Below are 17018 nucleotides of genomic sequence, written 5' to 3'. Positions count from 1 at the left end.
CCATGGCACTTTTCTTTTCTCCACCTTTTACCGTCGATAGGAGCTTCAGGTTTGGGACATAATGAGACTGCTTGGCCAAATGAAATATACGCCCACTTCAAATGCACAGAGCAACCAAGGCTGAGGAGAAGAGTTAAACTCTGTATTTACAGGTGGGGTCAGGCCAGAACTCTAGTCATCCTCCCTCCAGTGGCCACTGAGACAGAGATGGGACATAAACTCATCTGAGGCAGAGTAACCCGATCAGGACAAAGCTGATCATTACACAGTTCCCGATACAAAACCATGACCACTGTTTTATTGCCTTTTAAAACAAAAGAACCTTTAGAGATGTATTTACAATAGGGAGGACCACCCTCTAAATCAGGGGTCCCCAACCCCCGGGCCCACAGTGGTCCACAGCCTGTGAGGACCAGGCCACACAGCAGCAGGTGGGTTGTGGGCGAACGAGGAAAGCTTCATCTGCCGCTCCCCATCGCTCCCATCACCGCCTGAGCCATCATCCCCCCTGCCCGGGCCTGGGGAAAAATTGTCTTCCACGAAACCGGTCCCTGGTGCCAAAAAGGTTGGGGACCACTGCTCTAAATGATCCTTGCATGTGATGCAGCAGAGCAAGAAGGGGCACACTCTCTCTCTACGCAGAAGCCGGAAGGAGCCTCTCTGGCTCCTTGGCCCCTCAGCCCCTCTGAGGACTGGTGAGAACAAGGCACTGAGGTGGCGTAACAGAAGAGCCTGGGTTTTAAAGTCGGAAATCTTGAGATTGAGTACTTGCCTTTGAGCCCTGAATAATTAGCTGGGTGACCTCAAATGAGTTACTTAACCCCTCAGCTATGTAATGGGGATAATGATGCCTGCATGGCCTAAATCATAGGCTTGTAGTGAGGAAAACATATCTACTAAAATACCATATGTGAACACTTTATACACCGTAAAAGGACTCTACAAATGTGGGCCATCATTAAGTCTTTTAAGATCTCCATCCACAGGACAAAAGGTCAACTTCCAGAAGGCTCAGCAATCCAGACAGTCCTGTGAGTTACATTTTACCTTCTGAGACTGAGCCAGGAATGGCCTATGAAACCCAAGCTGATGCCATTCTGGGCTTGAGACCAAAGCCATGAAGTTGAGCAGGCTTGGGAAAAGGCTTTTCTACTCTAGTGCAATATACTCCCGCCCCATCCAAGGACCAGGTGATATCAAAGACCTGGTGACCTGGAAGAGGAAAGAACATCCACAGCTCCCACAGGGAGATCAAAGTTTCTATTCTAAAACTGAGCTCAATCTGTTCCAGTTGAAACTACTTAACCACAGTCTACCCTCCACTCAGGCTCTGCTGCACTACCTGGGAGCCTGCGGGAGGTGGGAGCTCTGCCTGGCAAGGAGAGGGGCCTGGAGGAGCCCTGTTGTTTAATGCGTTTAGTTCCAGTTTTACAAGATGAAAAAGTTCTGGAGATCTCTTGTGCAACAATATGAATATTCTTTTTTTGTTCGTTTTTAATTTGTTTATTTATTTTTGGCTGCGTTGGGTCTTCGTTGCTGCACGTGAGCTTTCTCTAGTTGTGGTGAGCGGGGGTTACTCTTTTTTGCGGTGCGCAGGCTTCTTTCTCATTGCCGTGGCTTCTCTTGTTGCGGAACACGGGCTCTAGGCACGTAAGCTTCAGTAGTTGTGGCACGTGGTCTCAATAGTTGTGGCTCGTGGGCTCTAGAGCGTAGGCTCAGTAGTTGTGGAGCACGGGCTTAGTTGCTCCGCGGCATGTGGGATCTTCCCAGACCAGGGCTCGAACCCATGTTCCCTGCATTGGCAGGCGGATTCTTAACCACTGCGCCACCAGGGAAGTCCCTACAATATGAATATTCTTAACACCACTGAACTGTACACTTACAAACAGTTAAAATATTGGGAAAAAAAAAAAAGAGGAGGCGGAACACTGACCTGGTGGGCAGGGCTGAGGATGGGGAATGTGAACTCTAGGAACATTTCAGACAAGTTGTTTAACCTGTCTCCTTAGATACAAAAATGGGAATAGAAATAGTCATCACCCCATTACAGTGGGAATGATGAGTAATGGAGGCCCTGTATCTTCCTAGGATGACAGCACAGAATTGTGAAAATTGCAACTTATTCTCCTTGAAAAGGGCATATGACTTAAACATCTGGCTTGAGTACACTTGAGAAGATCTAACATATACTGAGTGTGTACCACGTGCTGGGCATTTTACACCTATTAGTTCCCTTGATCCTCGCAACAATCCCATGAGATCAGTTACAGTTATCTCCAACTCACAGATGAAGAAACTGAGGCAGAGGTAAAGTAATGGCCCAAGGTCACCATGTCAGAAAGTTGTGCAGCCAAGAGTTAAACCTGGAGCTCACAGAGCTGGGGAGTAGCTTACAGGGGTCCAAGTAGCCTGCAGCCCCTCCTCGTACACGTCTCCTCTCCACTAACCACTCGGACTCGGCCATACGTTTCCCGGGGGCATTTTGGCTCATTCCCTGCTGTGTCCTCAGGGCCAGCAGTATTTGACACGTAGCAAATATCTGTTGCATGAATGAGCTACTGCTTCTATGGCTTTTTTTTTTCTGGGTGGGGGGGGCGGGCAGTGAGGAGGTGGTAGCGGCACCTGTAACCCAACTCAGTCAAGAGACTAGGAACACAAAGCCTTCAGTGTTCACTTCCACTCTCCCTGGGCAGGCAAGCCCTTGTGGGCATCATCTCTCACCTGGCCCTTTACTCCCCAAAGCCAGTCTGCCCATCAACCTGAGTGGCCGAGGAGGACCCAAAGCCATTATGTCAGGCTCCTCCTCCTTCTTTCCCTCTGTTAAAGACAGCGCTGCCCACACAGCTGGCATGCCTCACACCTCACGGTCATCGCTCGCTCCTCTCCCCTCCTGCTGCAGCCAGCGTCCGCCTGGTGAAGTCCACTGCTACACACAGTGTGCTCACGGGCCACCCGACTGCCACCGTCCCTCCAGCTCACCTGGTCGGAGCCACAGACTCTGGTATCCCCTACCAATGTATTCTCCATGCTGCCACTGCCACGATCCCTCATCCACGCCATTCCCCTGCTGACAAAGCTCTGATGGTCCCCCTCTGTCAGATATCACGACCTCCTCAACAGGGGATTCGATGTCCTTCCAGCCTCAACTCTGGTCACCTGCCTTACAGGTGCACCATTCGAGCCACTCTGGACTCGGGTTTCCAGACTATAAAATATGGTAGTCTTGTGTTTTCACCTCCACACTTGCTTATTGCCCGTCTGCCCAACAAGCTTCTATTTCTCACTTGGGGCAGACCTCAAATGTCCTCTTTTCTATAGCCACCTGTGGTTCCTCCACCGCCCCCCCACCCCCAAGGCACAGTTTTGGCATCATCCCTGTCTCCAAGCTCTTTACCCGACCTCTAGTACAGAGCTGTTCACCCTGGAATTACCTCCCGTCGATCTCCACGAGACCCATCCCTTGATGGGCCACATCATTCATCTCTACCTCAGAGCCTACCAGAATGCCAGGGCCAGAGAAGGCCCTCTGGGAAGTTACTGAATTAAATACAATCATTTGGTTACAGTGGGACTATCACACTGGCATGGGAAGTAAATAGAACTAACATACCACTGGCCAAGAACCATTCCAGGTACTTTGTGTGCATTATCTCTTTTTTTTTTTTGGCCGCGCCGTGCGGCCCTCAGGATCTTAGTACCCGGACGAGGGATTGAACGTGGGCCCTCAGCAGTGAAAGCGCAGAGTCCTAACCACTGGACCGCCTGGGAATTCCCGAGTTGTCTCATTTAATTCTTGCAATAAGCTGAAGAGGTAGGGACTGTTATTTCACAAATGAGGGAACGGAGGCCTAGACAGATTTAGTGATTTACCCTAAGTCCCACAGTTGTTAGTAGCAGTGTCAGGAAGGCACCGTCCTCCGAGGTCTGTACACTGTGCTTGCTTTAGAGACTGTTGCAACAGAGTCTAGTTATGTTTGGGGAAACATGATCTTGCCCTCAATAGAAGTGAATCTACCAAAGAATGAGGCAGCCAGGAACTGAGCTCTAATAGTTTTAACCAATGTCTTTCTAGCATTTTCATATGTAAAATGTTTTATGAAAAAAAATGGTCTCCTGGTGGGGCCTGAAACTCGGGGCCTTTTTCTTCTTAACAAGGGAACATACTTCTGTTAATATGTTTGTATTTCCTCCATTGATTTATGACTAAAGGACTCTGGTCACTAAAGGAAAGGTTCTCCCTCTCCTTGTCCCCTGCAACAGAAAAATGAAACCTACAGGAACAAGGGCCTACCTACCTGAGGCTTCTTACCGCATCTGTGAGGTGGAGGTGGGAGAGAGGCAGGCGTGTCTATGGAAGGCACTTTTGTCCTCTTTCCCTTGGAATTAGGATGGGAGGGGAAAGGAGAGGATCCTAAATAATCCCTCCCAGTTTGCTGTGGAGGAATACCAGGCCCTTTTCCAGCTGCCTCTCCCGGGCCTCAGGATCCTCTAGCTTCTGATTTTTCCGGAACTCACGGCGGATGGAGGCAAGGTAGAAGTCTCGATCAGTGTAGCGAAGCTCTCGGCCTTGGCGTAGCAGAGCCCGGTAGAGACTCAGCACCGCCTCTCGGCTCCATGGGGCCATGGGGGACTGACAGGGGCTGGGCGTCAGGCTATACGCAGAAGGGAAGAAAGAGAAGCCTAGCATCAGAATTAATGATGGAAGGGCCTGTGGAGACTATCTAATTCAGTAGTTCTTAATCTAGGTCTTAGAGACCGCCCCCCCAAGGTCACAATATGACTTAGTGGCGGGGCTGTGACTATATCCCAGCCTACGGACTCCTGCTCGTGGGAAACTACCGGTTACGCTGAAAGGCCAGGGCTTGGAAGCTGAACTGTGTGTGCTTGAATCTTGGCTCTGCCACTTATTTGCCATATAGCTTTGGACAAAGTACATAACCTCTCTGAGCATCAGCTTCCTCGCTTTTAAAATACAGACAATGCTATCTACATTTACATATTGCTATGTATCAATACTATATATGCTAACAGTACTTACCACATAGGGTTATTTTGAGACTTGCCTGAGATATCACTTGTAAAGCACCTGTAACTGAAGTTCACCACAGGGGTGGTCTAGAGTCATTGGAGACGAGGGGTCTCAGTCATACTTGAATCCTGGCACCACCGCTTAAGAGCTCATTACCTTGGGCAAGTTTCTTAACCTCTCTGGGCTTACCTTAGTTCCTCATCTGTAAAATGAGGATTAAAATTGTATTTTCCATATGGTTTGTATGAGGATCAAATGAGTTAATGTACGTAAACGTGGTTAGAATAGCACTCGGCATATACTAAGCATTCTATCAGGGACAGGTATCAATATTATTAATGCTACCTACCCTCGTTTGTAAGTGCTCAGTAAGTATTAGAATTAGATACACATAAACTGTCACCATCTTCCTTCCGTAACGATAAAGCCTTACAGATCACAGAGGGTTACCATCTGTAAAGTGCTTTGTCATCCATTAACACATTTAAACTGAGGAATTTATGAAGTAGTCAAGGTTCATAACGAGAAGCGTGAAGGCTTATGGAGTGTTTACTATGTAGCACGCATGGGCTAAGCGGATTCCACGTGACAACTCTTCTCATTCCATCAACAATCCCAGTGTCGTCAGTATCCCCATTTTAAGTGGAGGAAACTGACGCTCCCAGAGGGAAATAACTTGCCCACAGGCACCCAGCTATAAAGGCGGGGAGGGACTCCTGACCCCAACTCTGACTGCCTGTGTAATGAGAACTACTATTTTCTGGGATCTTACCGTGTGTACGGCACTTCCAGGTGCTTTACAAACTTTCCCAGCACAGCGCCTGGCACATACCAAGGGCTCAAAAAAGAAGCTGAACGAAAGAGGGAACCCTCACAACGTCCCTGTGTGGAAAAAAGCATCATCCCTCTTTATGAAATAAAAAAACTTAGACTGAGCGGAAGAGGTATCTGACTGGTAAAAAGGTCTGGACTTTGGGCCCAAAGTCGGCTAGCCATCAGCCTCCGGCTTTCATAACTTGCTGCGTGAGCTTGAGGAAGCCACTGTCCGCGTCCCTTTTTCCTCAGCTGTAGAAGAGCGCCCCTCGGCCCCAAGGGCCTTCCGGAGTGGGAGAGATGAATCCAGAAATCAACAAGAAAAGTGCTTTATGAAGTAGGAGGCGACTGTCACGCGAGGGCTGTTACTACAAGGTCGATCGGCGAGTGGACCGCTGGGCCCCGGCAGGTCCCCAGGTTCTCCCCCGACCCTGCGGGGCGTCGCACCGAGCCGGGGTGGAGAGACCCCGAGGCTGGGGCAGGCCGGCTCAGGGGCCCCGGGAGGGCTCCGGAGGCTGAGGCGGGGCCCCGGAGCGGCCTCCAGGGGAAAGCTCAGGGCGAGCTGGGGCGAGACCCCGGACGACCAGGCCGGTAGCCCGGGCCCGGGCCGGATGGGGGGGCCCAGACAATGGCTCTGAGAGAAGGCGTGGCGAGCCCCCGACCCCGGCCCTCACTCCACCCCTCACTCACCTGCGGACCGCGCGCGCTTCCACTCCTCGGGATTCGCCTCTCGCCCGGTATCTCTCCTGGGGTCACCCACCAACATGGCCCCTTCACTTCCGGGACACGACCTTGCGCACGGAGCTGAGGAGTGGGACCGAAGGGAGCCTGGAGGCAGGCGGGGGCCGGAGGACTTCCGGTCTTCCAGGCCTATGCCTCTCTCGGGGTGGGGCCAGGAGTCGCGTCAGGCTACTCCCCTTGCGCGGCTCCGCCCCACAGGCCGGAGTCCCGCCTCCGTACGTGACGTCACCTAAGAACGGGCCGGCCGAGGCCATTCGGGCCCCGCCCACCCATTCGGGCCCCGCCCAGTCGGAGGGCCGAGGAGCGGTGGTCCGGGTTGGGCAGAGAGGGGCTAGGCAGGTAGCAGCCGTTGTGCGGCATAGTCCCCCAACCTGCTGCCAGCTCAGTAGCACTGTCTGCTGATCTCGGGCTGGAGCCATGGGTGTGCCTGGGGGAGGTTTAACACTAAGGGTATTCCGTATCGTGTCTTTTAAAGGTCTTCCATTTTCTCAGATTGCTTTCTTTTCATCCCTCCGTGCTGTTCCCGCACCTCTGGCAAGGACCTACCTTTCAAGGTCCTCCTCAAATGTCCCCCTCTAGAAGTCTTTTACAGCCCCTTCCTCTCCCCTCATCCAACACACTTAGGTGTCTCCTTTGGGCCCCACAGAAATGTCTGCACACCACCGTTAGGGCTTCGCTCCTTCAACAATGAAACGTGTTTATTGGCACCTGTTATTTGCCAGGCACTGTTTTTTAATTTCTGCATTAGTTTCTGTCTCTCATCAGATTTGAGGGCAGGAGCCATGTCATTATGGAATCCATAGAGGGAGAGGGGAAGAGGCAGGCTTTGGAATCAGGCCCAGGAGGCTCCAGATGCGGCTCCACCACTGAAGGACAGCTGCCTGCCCTCTGACAACTTTCCTAACCCCCTCAGCCCCTCTCAGCTTTTGTGAGGATTTAAAAGGCATCTATCAGGAAGGGGTGGGCACTTACACAGAGCAGTTGCCCACCCATCCATTTATTCTTGCACAGATCCTTGTTTGGGGTGTCTAATGTGCAAAGCACTGCCACAGGCATTGCAGGGAACAGAGAAATCAAGTCTTCATCTTCTAGTGGGGCTGATGTGAGAGGAGGAGATAAGGACTGGAGGAGGAATACTGGGTGAGAGGATGGAGAGAAAGGAGTTGCTTGGTACGCGGGCCTCTCACTGCTGTGACCTCTCCCGTTGTGGAGCACAGGCTCTGGATGCGCAGGCTCAGCAGCCGTGGCTCACGGGCCCAGCCGCTCCACGGCATGTGGAATCTTCCCGGACTGGGGCACGAACCCATGTCCCCTGCATCGGCAGGCGGACTCTCAACCACTGCGCCACCGAAAACCCAGGAGTTGCTTTTTTACTTGGAGTGTTGCTGGAAGTCCTGTCTGATAAGGGGACCTGAGTAGGACCTTCAGGAAGGGCATTGCAGGTGTTGGCCCATTCCAGGGCTGGGGGGCGGGGTGCGGGGAAGAGACAGGACAGGGTGTCCTTATCAGGGGCAGGGGAGGGGAAATCTTGCTGGGACAGGAGCCACCAGAGAGTCTGGAGCAAAGGAGTGACGGGACCTGACTTCCATTTGTTTGTTTGTTTATGGTGAAAAAATTCATATTTAGAATTGGCCAGCTGGATGCAGTTTAGATGATCCCAATTTTGTTGGCACCACCCAAAAGCATCATAGTCAGGGCCAGTTGAACATATGCCTTCTTCTTTCCATCAGACCCCATCAGGGTGTTGGCCTTGGCCATGTGATGTCATAAAAGTGTCTTCCCAGCCTGTCTGATATGTGTTGATGGCCTTGACCTCCACAGTGAACACAAGTGTGTTGCTCTCTTCTTCATGGCAGACTCAGTGGTCTGGGGAAGGTGGTGTTGGTGTAGTGGTCAAGCTCGTTTCTCCTGGGAGCTCACGTCCGAGGATATTTAGGCTGCCGTTGGAACCGCTGTGTCTTTTGTGTGTGTGTCTGTGGATTCATTTCAGCACTGCCTTCTTGGCCTTCAAAGTCTTTGCTTTGGCTTCAGCTTTGGGAGGGCAGGGGCCCCCTTCTTCACTTTCGACGCCATCTTTGTGAAAAGGGTCCCTGACTTCCATTTTTCACAGGATCAGTCTGGCTTTGAGACTAACGGAAGGATGCAAGGGCTAACGCAGGGAGACTGGTCAAGAGGCTGCTGCAAAGCTCCAGGGGACAGAGGACAGGGGTTCAGACCAGGGGGTGGCAGTGTGGAGGGGAGTGGTCAGATCCAAGAAGTATTTGGAGGTGGAGCCACAGAAGTTGCTGATGTGGGGGTGGGATAGAAGGGTCAACTGTGGCTTCAGGGTCCTGCCTGAGCAATTGCCCTGCTGCCCCTCTGCTCCAGCCTATTCAGGAGCATCTTCCAGGCCTTACAAATTGCTAAAAGAAGGCAGTTTTCCAGGGCCCTAGGGTCCCCACTCAGGTAAAGGAAGACTTTCCATGGCATAGGGATCCCCATCAATACTGGGGAGACCGTGAACCCCTGGAACCTCTAGGAAAGGGAGGGGCCCAGATGGGGGCCTGGAGGAGGCTTCAGATTTAAGAGCAATAATGCGTGTGGCCTCTGGGATCTTAGGCATCATTCTCCCAGGGCTGGCTTGGTGTGGGAAAAACACTCCCACTGAGATGGCACCAGCCCCTGCATCTGCTTTTATTAAGCATCTCTTGTGTGTCAGACACTGGATTGAGTAGTTTACAAATGTTGTGTTATGTCTAACCCCAACAACCCTGTTTGGTCAGCATGATTATCCTGATGATGAAAACCAAAGCAGAAAAAGGTTCAGGCATTTCTCTAAGACACTGAGCCAGGCAGCCAAAAAGCTCGCTGTGGAGCCCAGGTCTGTCGCCAAAAAGCTCGCTGTGGAGCCCAGGTCTGTCTTACTCCAAAATGTGTGTTCTTTCCAAGGCTGCCCTACTTTGCTCTTTAAAGAAATAGTTTTGTGACGCAAATCAATCTAATTGGTGACATTCCCAGCTGGAAGACCAGGGGACCTTTTATATCTCTCCTAACCCTCCTGTTCTACAGAACATTATTTTTAGGAGGGAAGTCCCTTGGCGGGGAGGGGTCTGCCCTTCAGATAGCTCCCCCGGACTCTTCTTTTTTTTTTTTTTTTTTTCTTCGGTATGCGGGCCTCTCACTGTTGTGGCCTCTCCCGTTGCGGAGCACAGGCTTCGGAGCGCAGGCTTCGGAGCGCAGGCTCCGGAGCGCAGGCTCAGCGGCCATGGCTCACGGGCCCAGCCGCGGCATGTGGGATCTTCCCGGACCGGGGCACGAACCCGTGTCCCCTGCATCAGCAAGCGGACTCTCAACCACTGCGCCACCAGGGAAGCCCCGCTCACCGCCCACTCTTCTTAACTCTTCAGGGTCTTCTCTTTATTTCCAGACTCACAAGGCTCCTCCCTGCCCCCCCATGCTCCCATGGCAACGGAGGTGGGGCAGTGGGGCAGGCATCTGGCACCCACATGCATCCATGGTGCCGAAATCTCAGGGCTCTACCTGGTTCCACAGGACGGGCAGGCTGAGACCTGCAGGAGATCAGTCCCCAGGCCACTGTGGTGTCCCTCGAAGGGGTCATCAGTGGACAGTAAGAGTGAACAGTTCCTGAGCTCTCCGCCTGTGCCAAGACACACGCACCAACCCCCACCTGCCATCAGAGTCCTGTGAGGATAAGACTGTCATTGTCTCATTTGCATCCAAGGAGACAGGATCTTGAAGAGCCATAAGCAGTGGGACTAGGGTCTGAGCTCCACACCATCCAAGGGCTAGATGAAGTCACTCAGGACAAGGGTGGAGGCAGGGGAAAAGGAGCAGCAGCCCTGGGGACACCGACCGGAAGCAAAGGATGCTGGAGAGGTCCAGTCAGAAGACAGGAGTGTCCTGCAGGCTTCGGGGGAGGAGGGCCTGGTCACAGAGGCCAGCGCCCCAGCAAGTCCCATATCATCCTTCCCCTGTTAGGAGCTGGTCTCTGACTGACTGGCTCAGCAAGAGGTGGGGGCAGAGGCCCAGGGGCTGAAGAGTAAATGGAAAGTAGAGAGAGACACAGTGATTTTGCTGAGAAGGGAAAGAGCAAGATGAGAGGACAGTTAGAGGGGAAGCAGATTGGGTTGGGTGGGCTTGGGCTTGGGGTTGGCTGGTGCTCGTTCTAGCCTCAAGCAGGGGAGGGAAGGAGCCAGTAGAGGGAGAGAAGCTGAAAATGCCAGTGTGAGTCAGCCCTCCCTGGAGTGATGTCACAGAGGGGCAGGAGGGGAGAGTGAGAGCGGGCCAAGTACCCCTTTCCCTGCAGGAGGAGTGGCTCAGGGCAGGCCCAAGCTTCCCTAAGAAGGCAGAGAGTGAGAACCCTGAGGCCCGGGTCTTTCCAGTCTCATTCCCTTTACTTTGCCCGGGAGGCTGCCTTATAAAATTGAGACGCTCTGTAAATGCTCGATGCTCTGAAGTGAAGGGAAATTGCCATTGGATGACAAGAGAGAAGGCTCAGTCCAGCCCACCAACCCTCTGCGGCCCTCCTAGGGAAACCCAGGGTGGAGTGACGGTGCAGATGCTCTTATCACCCAGGACGACGGAGATGTTGGCCGTAGCCAGATCAGTGAGGCTCTGGAGTGTCAGCAGCCAGGGACCTGGAAATCATTCTCAGAGAGCCAACCCCCTCCTAACGGGCTTTGCTGTCTTCAGATGTCATTGATCCTGGGTTCACCAAACTAAAACCTGATATCCCTGGACAGGAGTGAGGTTCCCCCGTTGTCCTGTGAAATCTTTGCTGCCCACGTTTTGCCAGGTGCTGTTGCAATGGGCAAAGGGAACGTAGGCTTGTTCACGGAATACCTCCCTTTGGCAGGCAGCAGGAGTGGGTGGCCAGGGCGGCAGATGTGTGGGCTCGGAGCCTGGATCCCATCTCCCCATTTCTCACCTGTGCACCTCTGCACAGGGAATTTCAGGGCTTAGGAGAAGGATGGGAAGACTGAGTACCGTGCCCAGCCCAGAGCAATCGCTCAATGAATGTTAGTTGGTTTCCCCTTACATCCTTCATCCCCATGGATCACTACTACAGCCTGCAAGGGCTGTGTATCAATGCACCCATCTTACAGATGAGGCAGCACTACTCAGGCTGACTGTAGCTTCCACCTCCTCAAGGGGCAAACTGGAGGTCCATGTGCTGGACTGGACTGAGAATTGTTCTCCTTGCTCCACAAAGAGCTTTGTAAGATGCAGACAATTATAAAGGACAGCTTTCCAGGTTTGCTTGAATGTGTAGAGGATCTGGAAGCACTGGACCCCCACCTATGCTGAGGAGCAGCCACCACCTTTCGACGGAGTATGAGCTCCCCAGCTTACCCCAATCCCCACCGCTCCCTCTCGTCTCCTCCATGGGTGTTCACTCGTTTGCATGACCCGTTGGGCTCCTCTAGTCTGCTGAGTCTGCCAAGGCCTCATGAGCATTTTTCATATGATATGGGAAGGAAAGGGATTCGGAGAGAAAGCCTGACTGCCCACCAGAGTCAAGATGAATCCCCTCTCTGACATATCTTCCCAGCTCCAATCACAAAGCACCAAACCTTAAAATACAGCACAAGGAAACCAAAACAGCACAGCTGTGCTCAAGTCCAAGGTAAATACTTCCACGGCCCAGAAAGGAACTGAAGCAGAAGGCCTGGGTGCAGCCTGGGAGGTGGGCTCCTGAGGGATGCTGGGATCTGCAGGGCTCCCACACCCAGGGGCTAGGAGTGCCAGAGAGCTGAGAATATTCCAGTCAAGGAGAAAGTGTTACAGGAGGCAGATGGGTGTGGTGGGCTGAGGTCTCTGGGCTTAGAGTCGGGGTGAAATGAATGAATGGCAGCTGTCACCGCTGTTAGACCTGGGAGTTTATCCAGCTCAATCCTCCCTACTGATCCCCGCAACACACACACACACAGACACACAGACACACAGACACACACACACACACACACTCAACTGTACAGCCACCCAGAGACAGAAAATACTGACCAAATTGTACTTTTTAAAATTTTTATATCTGTGGCGTATTCATCTGGAATTCACTTTGGTGTAAGGAGGGAGGGAGGGATTGTAATTAGCCTTATTTCTAAATGGCTGTCAGATATTTATGAAATAATCCTTCTTTCCCCCAGTGCCACCTTTATCATATATTAAATTCTTGTGTGTATGTAAGCACCCCATCTCCAGTTCTTCAGAATATTGTGACAACTTTACATTTTCCAACTTCCGGGTGAGTGTGCCCTCCGCGAGGCTCCCTGGTGCTGCATCAGGAACTTTGACTTGGCACTGTAGGTGATGAGGAGCTATAGACTATATTTAAGTTGGAAAGGGGTGGTAATAGAATCAGATCTAGAATGTAGAGGCAGGGCTGCTGGGTGTGGTTGTTCAGGTTACATACTGCACAAGGACACCACATTCAAGGAGCACCTGTCACATCTTAGACCTTGTAGAGTTGTATGTTTCTTATGACATTTCTTTAGCAGAAGGCAGTGATTTGTCTCACTGTAATGAAATCAGTACATTATGGCAATTTTCCAATAGATGGAAGTAAAATGTCTTGAGGAAGAGATGCCCTTCCCAATTTTGCACAAAAGCCTGTATGGGCTGGCAGCAGCCCTGCATGGAGACTGGATTAGTAGGGGGAGACTGGAAGAGGGAAAAGGAAAAACAATGGATGATTTCTGCATTTCCAGGCCAAGGTCTGGGGTGTATGGCAAGGCCAGTAATTGAGTCCTTGGGGCCCGACTGGGGACACGCCGGTGGAGCAGATAGCAACATCTACTACTACTAATTCTAACGCCAGTTAGAGGCCTGGGAGACCAGTCACCCAAGGAAGGGTGAGTTACTACATGCAACTTGAGTCAGTAGAATTCGGCAAGGATTTAGTGAGCGTGGCCAGGCCCTGGGCAGAGTGCTGGGGACCCAGAGGTGAGGCCCAGCCCTGCTGGGTAGACAAGACAAATGTTCCAGAGGTGTGTCCTCCACCAGTGTTCTTCTTCAGAGCTCTGACACCTCCCATGCAAGTTCTGGAAACTTCATTTCCTCTGTAAAAGGGGAGAAAAGGATCCCTTTCCTCTGTCTGCCTCTAGCACTTTGACATTCCCCCAGCACTGCCTTCAGCGTTTTGAGTTATATCCTAGGTTTGGTTTTCTTTTATCGTTATCATTTTCCACGGTTCTGATTTTTATACATTTGCTTTTCCATTCTGTGGCCTGTATTTGTATAATCTACCTCATATCCTGGGTGGTGTCCAGTGAGAAGGAAGAAAGAGGAAGGAAAGGAGAGAAGGGAAGCCAGCGCTGCGGGTCACGGACATGCCCGGCTCTCCCACCAGGCGGCAGTGCTGCACCACGAGAAGGCTGGTGGAACCCTGGTCCTAAATCCCAGCTGGGAAGCTGTGTGCCATTAAGCAAATTCTACCCTTAATGTCCCTAAATCCTAGGCTCTCCACCTCCAATCTCGTAGGCTGGAAAGTGGGAGGAAACCCCCCCAAATACTATTCAGATTACAGGAGATCGCATATGCAAAGGGCCTGGTGTGGACACAGCAGATGCTCGGTGGTTGGGATCCTTACCTCTAACAATGTCTGGAGACATGTTTGGTTGTCACACTTGGGGGAGTGGATTCTACTGGCGTCTAGCGGGTAGAGCTCAGGGATGCTGCTAAACCCTCTGCAGTGCACAGGACAGCGCCCCCAGCAAAGAACGATCTGGCCCACCATGTTGGTAGCGGTGAGGTCGGGAAACCCCATCTACTCCCAATGGATTTTGAGCTCCTGGAAGGCAGAAAATGTATCTTGTCCATTTCTGTATCTTCCTCAGGGCCTGTCACACAGCAGTCTGTCACTGAGTGGAGGGTGAAGTTGAAAGGCAAGTAGTGGCCCGGATATGGTGGTAGGACCAGCGGGTGTCAGACCAGAGGACTGATGGTCATGGAGCAGGGTCACGTGCCTGACTGCATTAGCAGTGGGGCTTCCTGAGGGCTGAACGGGATTTGCAAAAACGTAACTGCTTCCTATGCACGTTAGTCAGATTGCTTCAAATGCTAACGATCAAGGGGCCTCTTTGAAAGTTTTACTGAATTGAGCACCCCCAGCAGAGCCTTCTGTCCCAAGAAGTGGTCTCATTAACTGGAACGAGTGAATCAGGAAACTCTCTGCCTCGTACAAATCTCAAGAATGTCATGTCTTGTTCCTCCCACCCCTCAACCTACGCCCCAGACCTTGACCAATGTTTGTGAAACCAAATGGGAGAAAGTCTAGAAGTCCCGTTCCTGGAAGGGCAAGGGAGTGGCGGGCAGAGCAGATCAAGGAAGGGAGAGGATTGTTATTTTTGCCTCGTTGATGGACTGTCACATGGATGAGGGCCTGGCTTTGTCCTGTGTGACCCTCTAGAAGGCAGAGCCCCCTAAAGGGGGCTTGTGTGAGGCAGGCTGGGTCTTCAGACAGGCAGCCTGGCAGGACAGGCTGGAGGTTCTAATTACGCCACAGAGGCTGATCCAGTGTGATATTCAGTAGAAGTGGCAAGTCTGGGCCAGGCTGGGTGGATAACTGCGGGGCAGCCGATCCTGTGGGCAAGCCCTGCAGAGGAGGAAGTTTGGGCTGTAGAACACCTACTGCCCTCGGGTGGGCAGGGAGGGTGTCTGTGACAGAACGCCAGCCCTCGGGCTGGCAGAGCGGGGTGACCAAGGAGCATGGGGTCAGGGAAGTGGGGGTATCAGACAGCACTGGAGACAGTCCCGGGTTCAAATCCTGGCGCCTCCACTGTTTAGTGGCGTTGAGTTGTTTAGTCATTCATTCTTCTGATAGCCATTGAGTTGTGCCAGAACTGTTTCTGGGAGACAAACACAAAAGCAGGCAATTCTAAGTCCGTGTGGAAAGGGCATCATTGGAGACATTCAGGCAGAACGGGAGCCCAGAAGGTCAGCACCTAACCCGGGTGTGGAGAACCTGACACCAGAGTGGAGCCCAAAAGAGCGAACAAGTTGGGTACAAAATGGTGGCAGAAGGTTCTGGGAGGAGAAAATAGTGAGTACGAACTGGCGGATGAGTGATGAGTTCCCTCAGATGAGTTCAAATGTTTTTGGCTGTGAGTAGCAGAAAACCCAACTCAAAGTGTCTTTATTTTTTATCTTTTAAAAAATATTTATTTATTCCACTTTCTTTATGGCCGCATCGGGTCTGAGTTGCGGCACGCAGGATTATTGTTGTGGCATGTGGGATCTTTCGTTGCGGCGCACAGGCTCTTCATTGCAGCTCATAGACTTCTCTCTAGTTGAGGCACTCAATAGTTGTGGCACGCGGGCCCCACCGCCCCGCGGCGTGTAGGATCCTACCTCCCTGATCAGGGATCGAACCTGTGTCCCCAGCATTGGAAATCAGACTCTTTATCACTGGACCACCAGGGAAGTCCCTCAAAGTGTCTTTAACAAAAGGGAATTTATGGGCTCACATAGCTGAGAAGTCCTAGCTGTGGGTTTTAGCGGAGGCTCCACACAGCAGCCAGTGCTATAAGCTATATGCTCTACACACACCCCTGTATTTTTTTCTGGTAGTGGAAGGGGGGTAGTTCCTTTTCTATTAGTCTTGAAGAAGAGAGAACTTCTTTTCTAGGAGCTTCTGGCAATTTCTTCTGTATCACTAGTCTGAATTGGTCCACTTGTCCATCCCTGAAGCAATCGCCCTGACCTGGCAGCGGATGTCACTAATTGGCTTAGCCATGCAGGGCTACCTCAGGAGCTGGTGTGTGCATGTGTGGGCATATGTGTGTGCACATGTGTGTGTGTGTCAACCTTGCCAAAATGCATTGTTAAATTCTGGGAGGAAGATCAGGAAACTTGCACAAGCCTCTTAGATAGCCTCATCTACCAGAGGGCAGAGAGCAGAAGCAAGAAGAACTACAATCCTGCAGCCTGTGGAACAAAAACCACATTCACAGAAAGATAGACAAGATGAAAAGGCAGAGGACTATGTACCAGATGAAGGAACAAGATAAAACCCCAGAAAAACAACTAAATGAAGTGGATATAGGCAACCTTGCAGAAAAAGAATTCAGAATAATGATAGTGAAGATTCTATCTTCACCACTATCTTTACTCTCACCACTATTATTCAACATAGTTTTGGAAGTCCTAGCCATGGCAATCAGAGAAGAAAAAGAAATAAAAGGAATACAAATTGGAAAAGAAGAAGTAAAACTGTCACTGTTTGCAGATGACATGATACTATACATAGAGAATCCTAAAGATGCCACCAGAAAACTACTAGAACTAATCAATGAATTTGGTAAAGTTGCAGGATACAGAATTAATGCACAGAAACCTCTTGCATTCCTATACACTAATGATGAAAAATCTGAAAGAGAAATTAAGGAAACACTCCCATTTACCATGGCAACAAAAAGAATAAAATACCTAGGAATAA

General features: G+C 51.4%; 1 protein-coding gene across 1 annotated transcript; it reads right to left on the bottom strand.

The window, feature by feature from the left end:
- Positions 1-4411: 4411 nt before the first annotated feature.
- On the bottom strand, positions 4412-6723 carry MIURF (mitochondrial elongation factor 1 upstream open reading frame; the record flags this gene model as incomplete). The annotated part of the gene is made up of 2 exons (XM_082634687.1): positions 6533-6723; positions 4412-4652 (listed from the first exon to the last, which is right to left on the bottom strand). The coding sequence occupies exon 2, from the start codon at positions 4622-4624 to the stop codon at positions 4412-4414; it is 213 nt and encodes a 70-aa protein (XP_082490813.1). The 5' UTR covers positions 4625-4652; positions 6533-6723.
- Between the last annotated feature and the right edge of the window lie 10295 nt (positions 6724-17018).

The sequence above is a fragment of the Mesoplodon mirus genome, assembly GCF_964341445.2.
Source record: "Mesoplodon mirus genome assembly, chromosome: 11".
NCBI classification, from domain to species: domain Eukaryota; kingdom Metazoa; phylum Chordata; class Mammalia; order Artiodactyla; family Ziphiidae; genus Mesoplodon; species Mesoplodon mirus.
The sequence above is the reverse complement of the archived record's forward strand: the minus strand, read 5'-3'. Positions and strand labels throughout refer to the sequence as shown.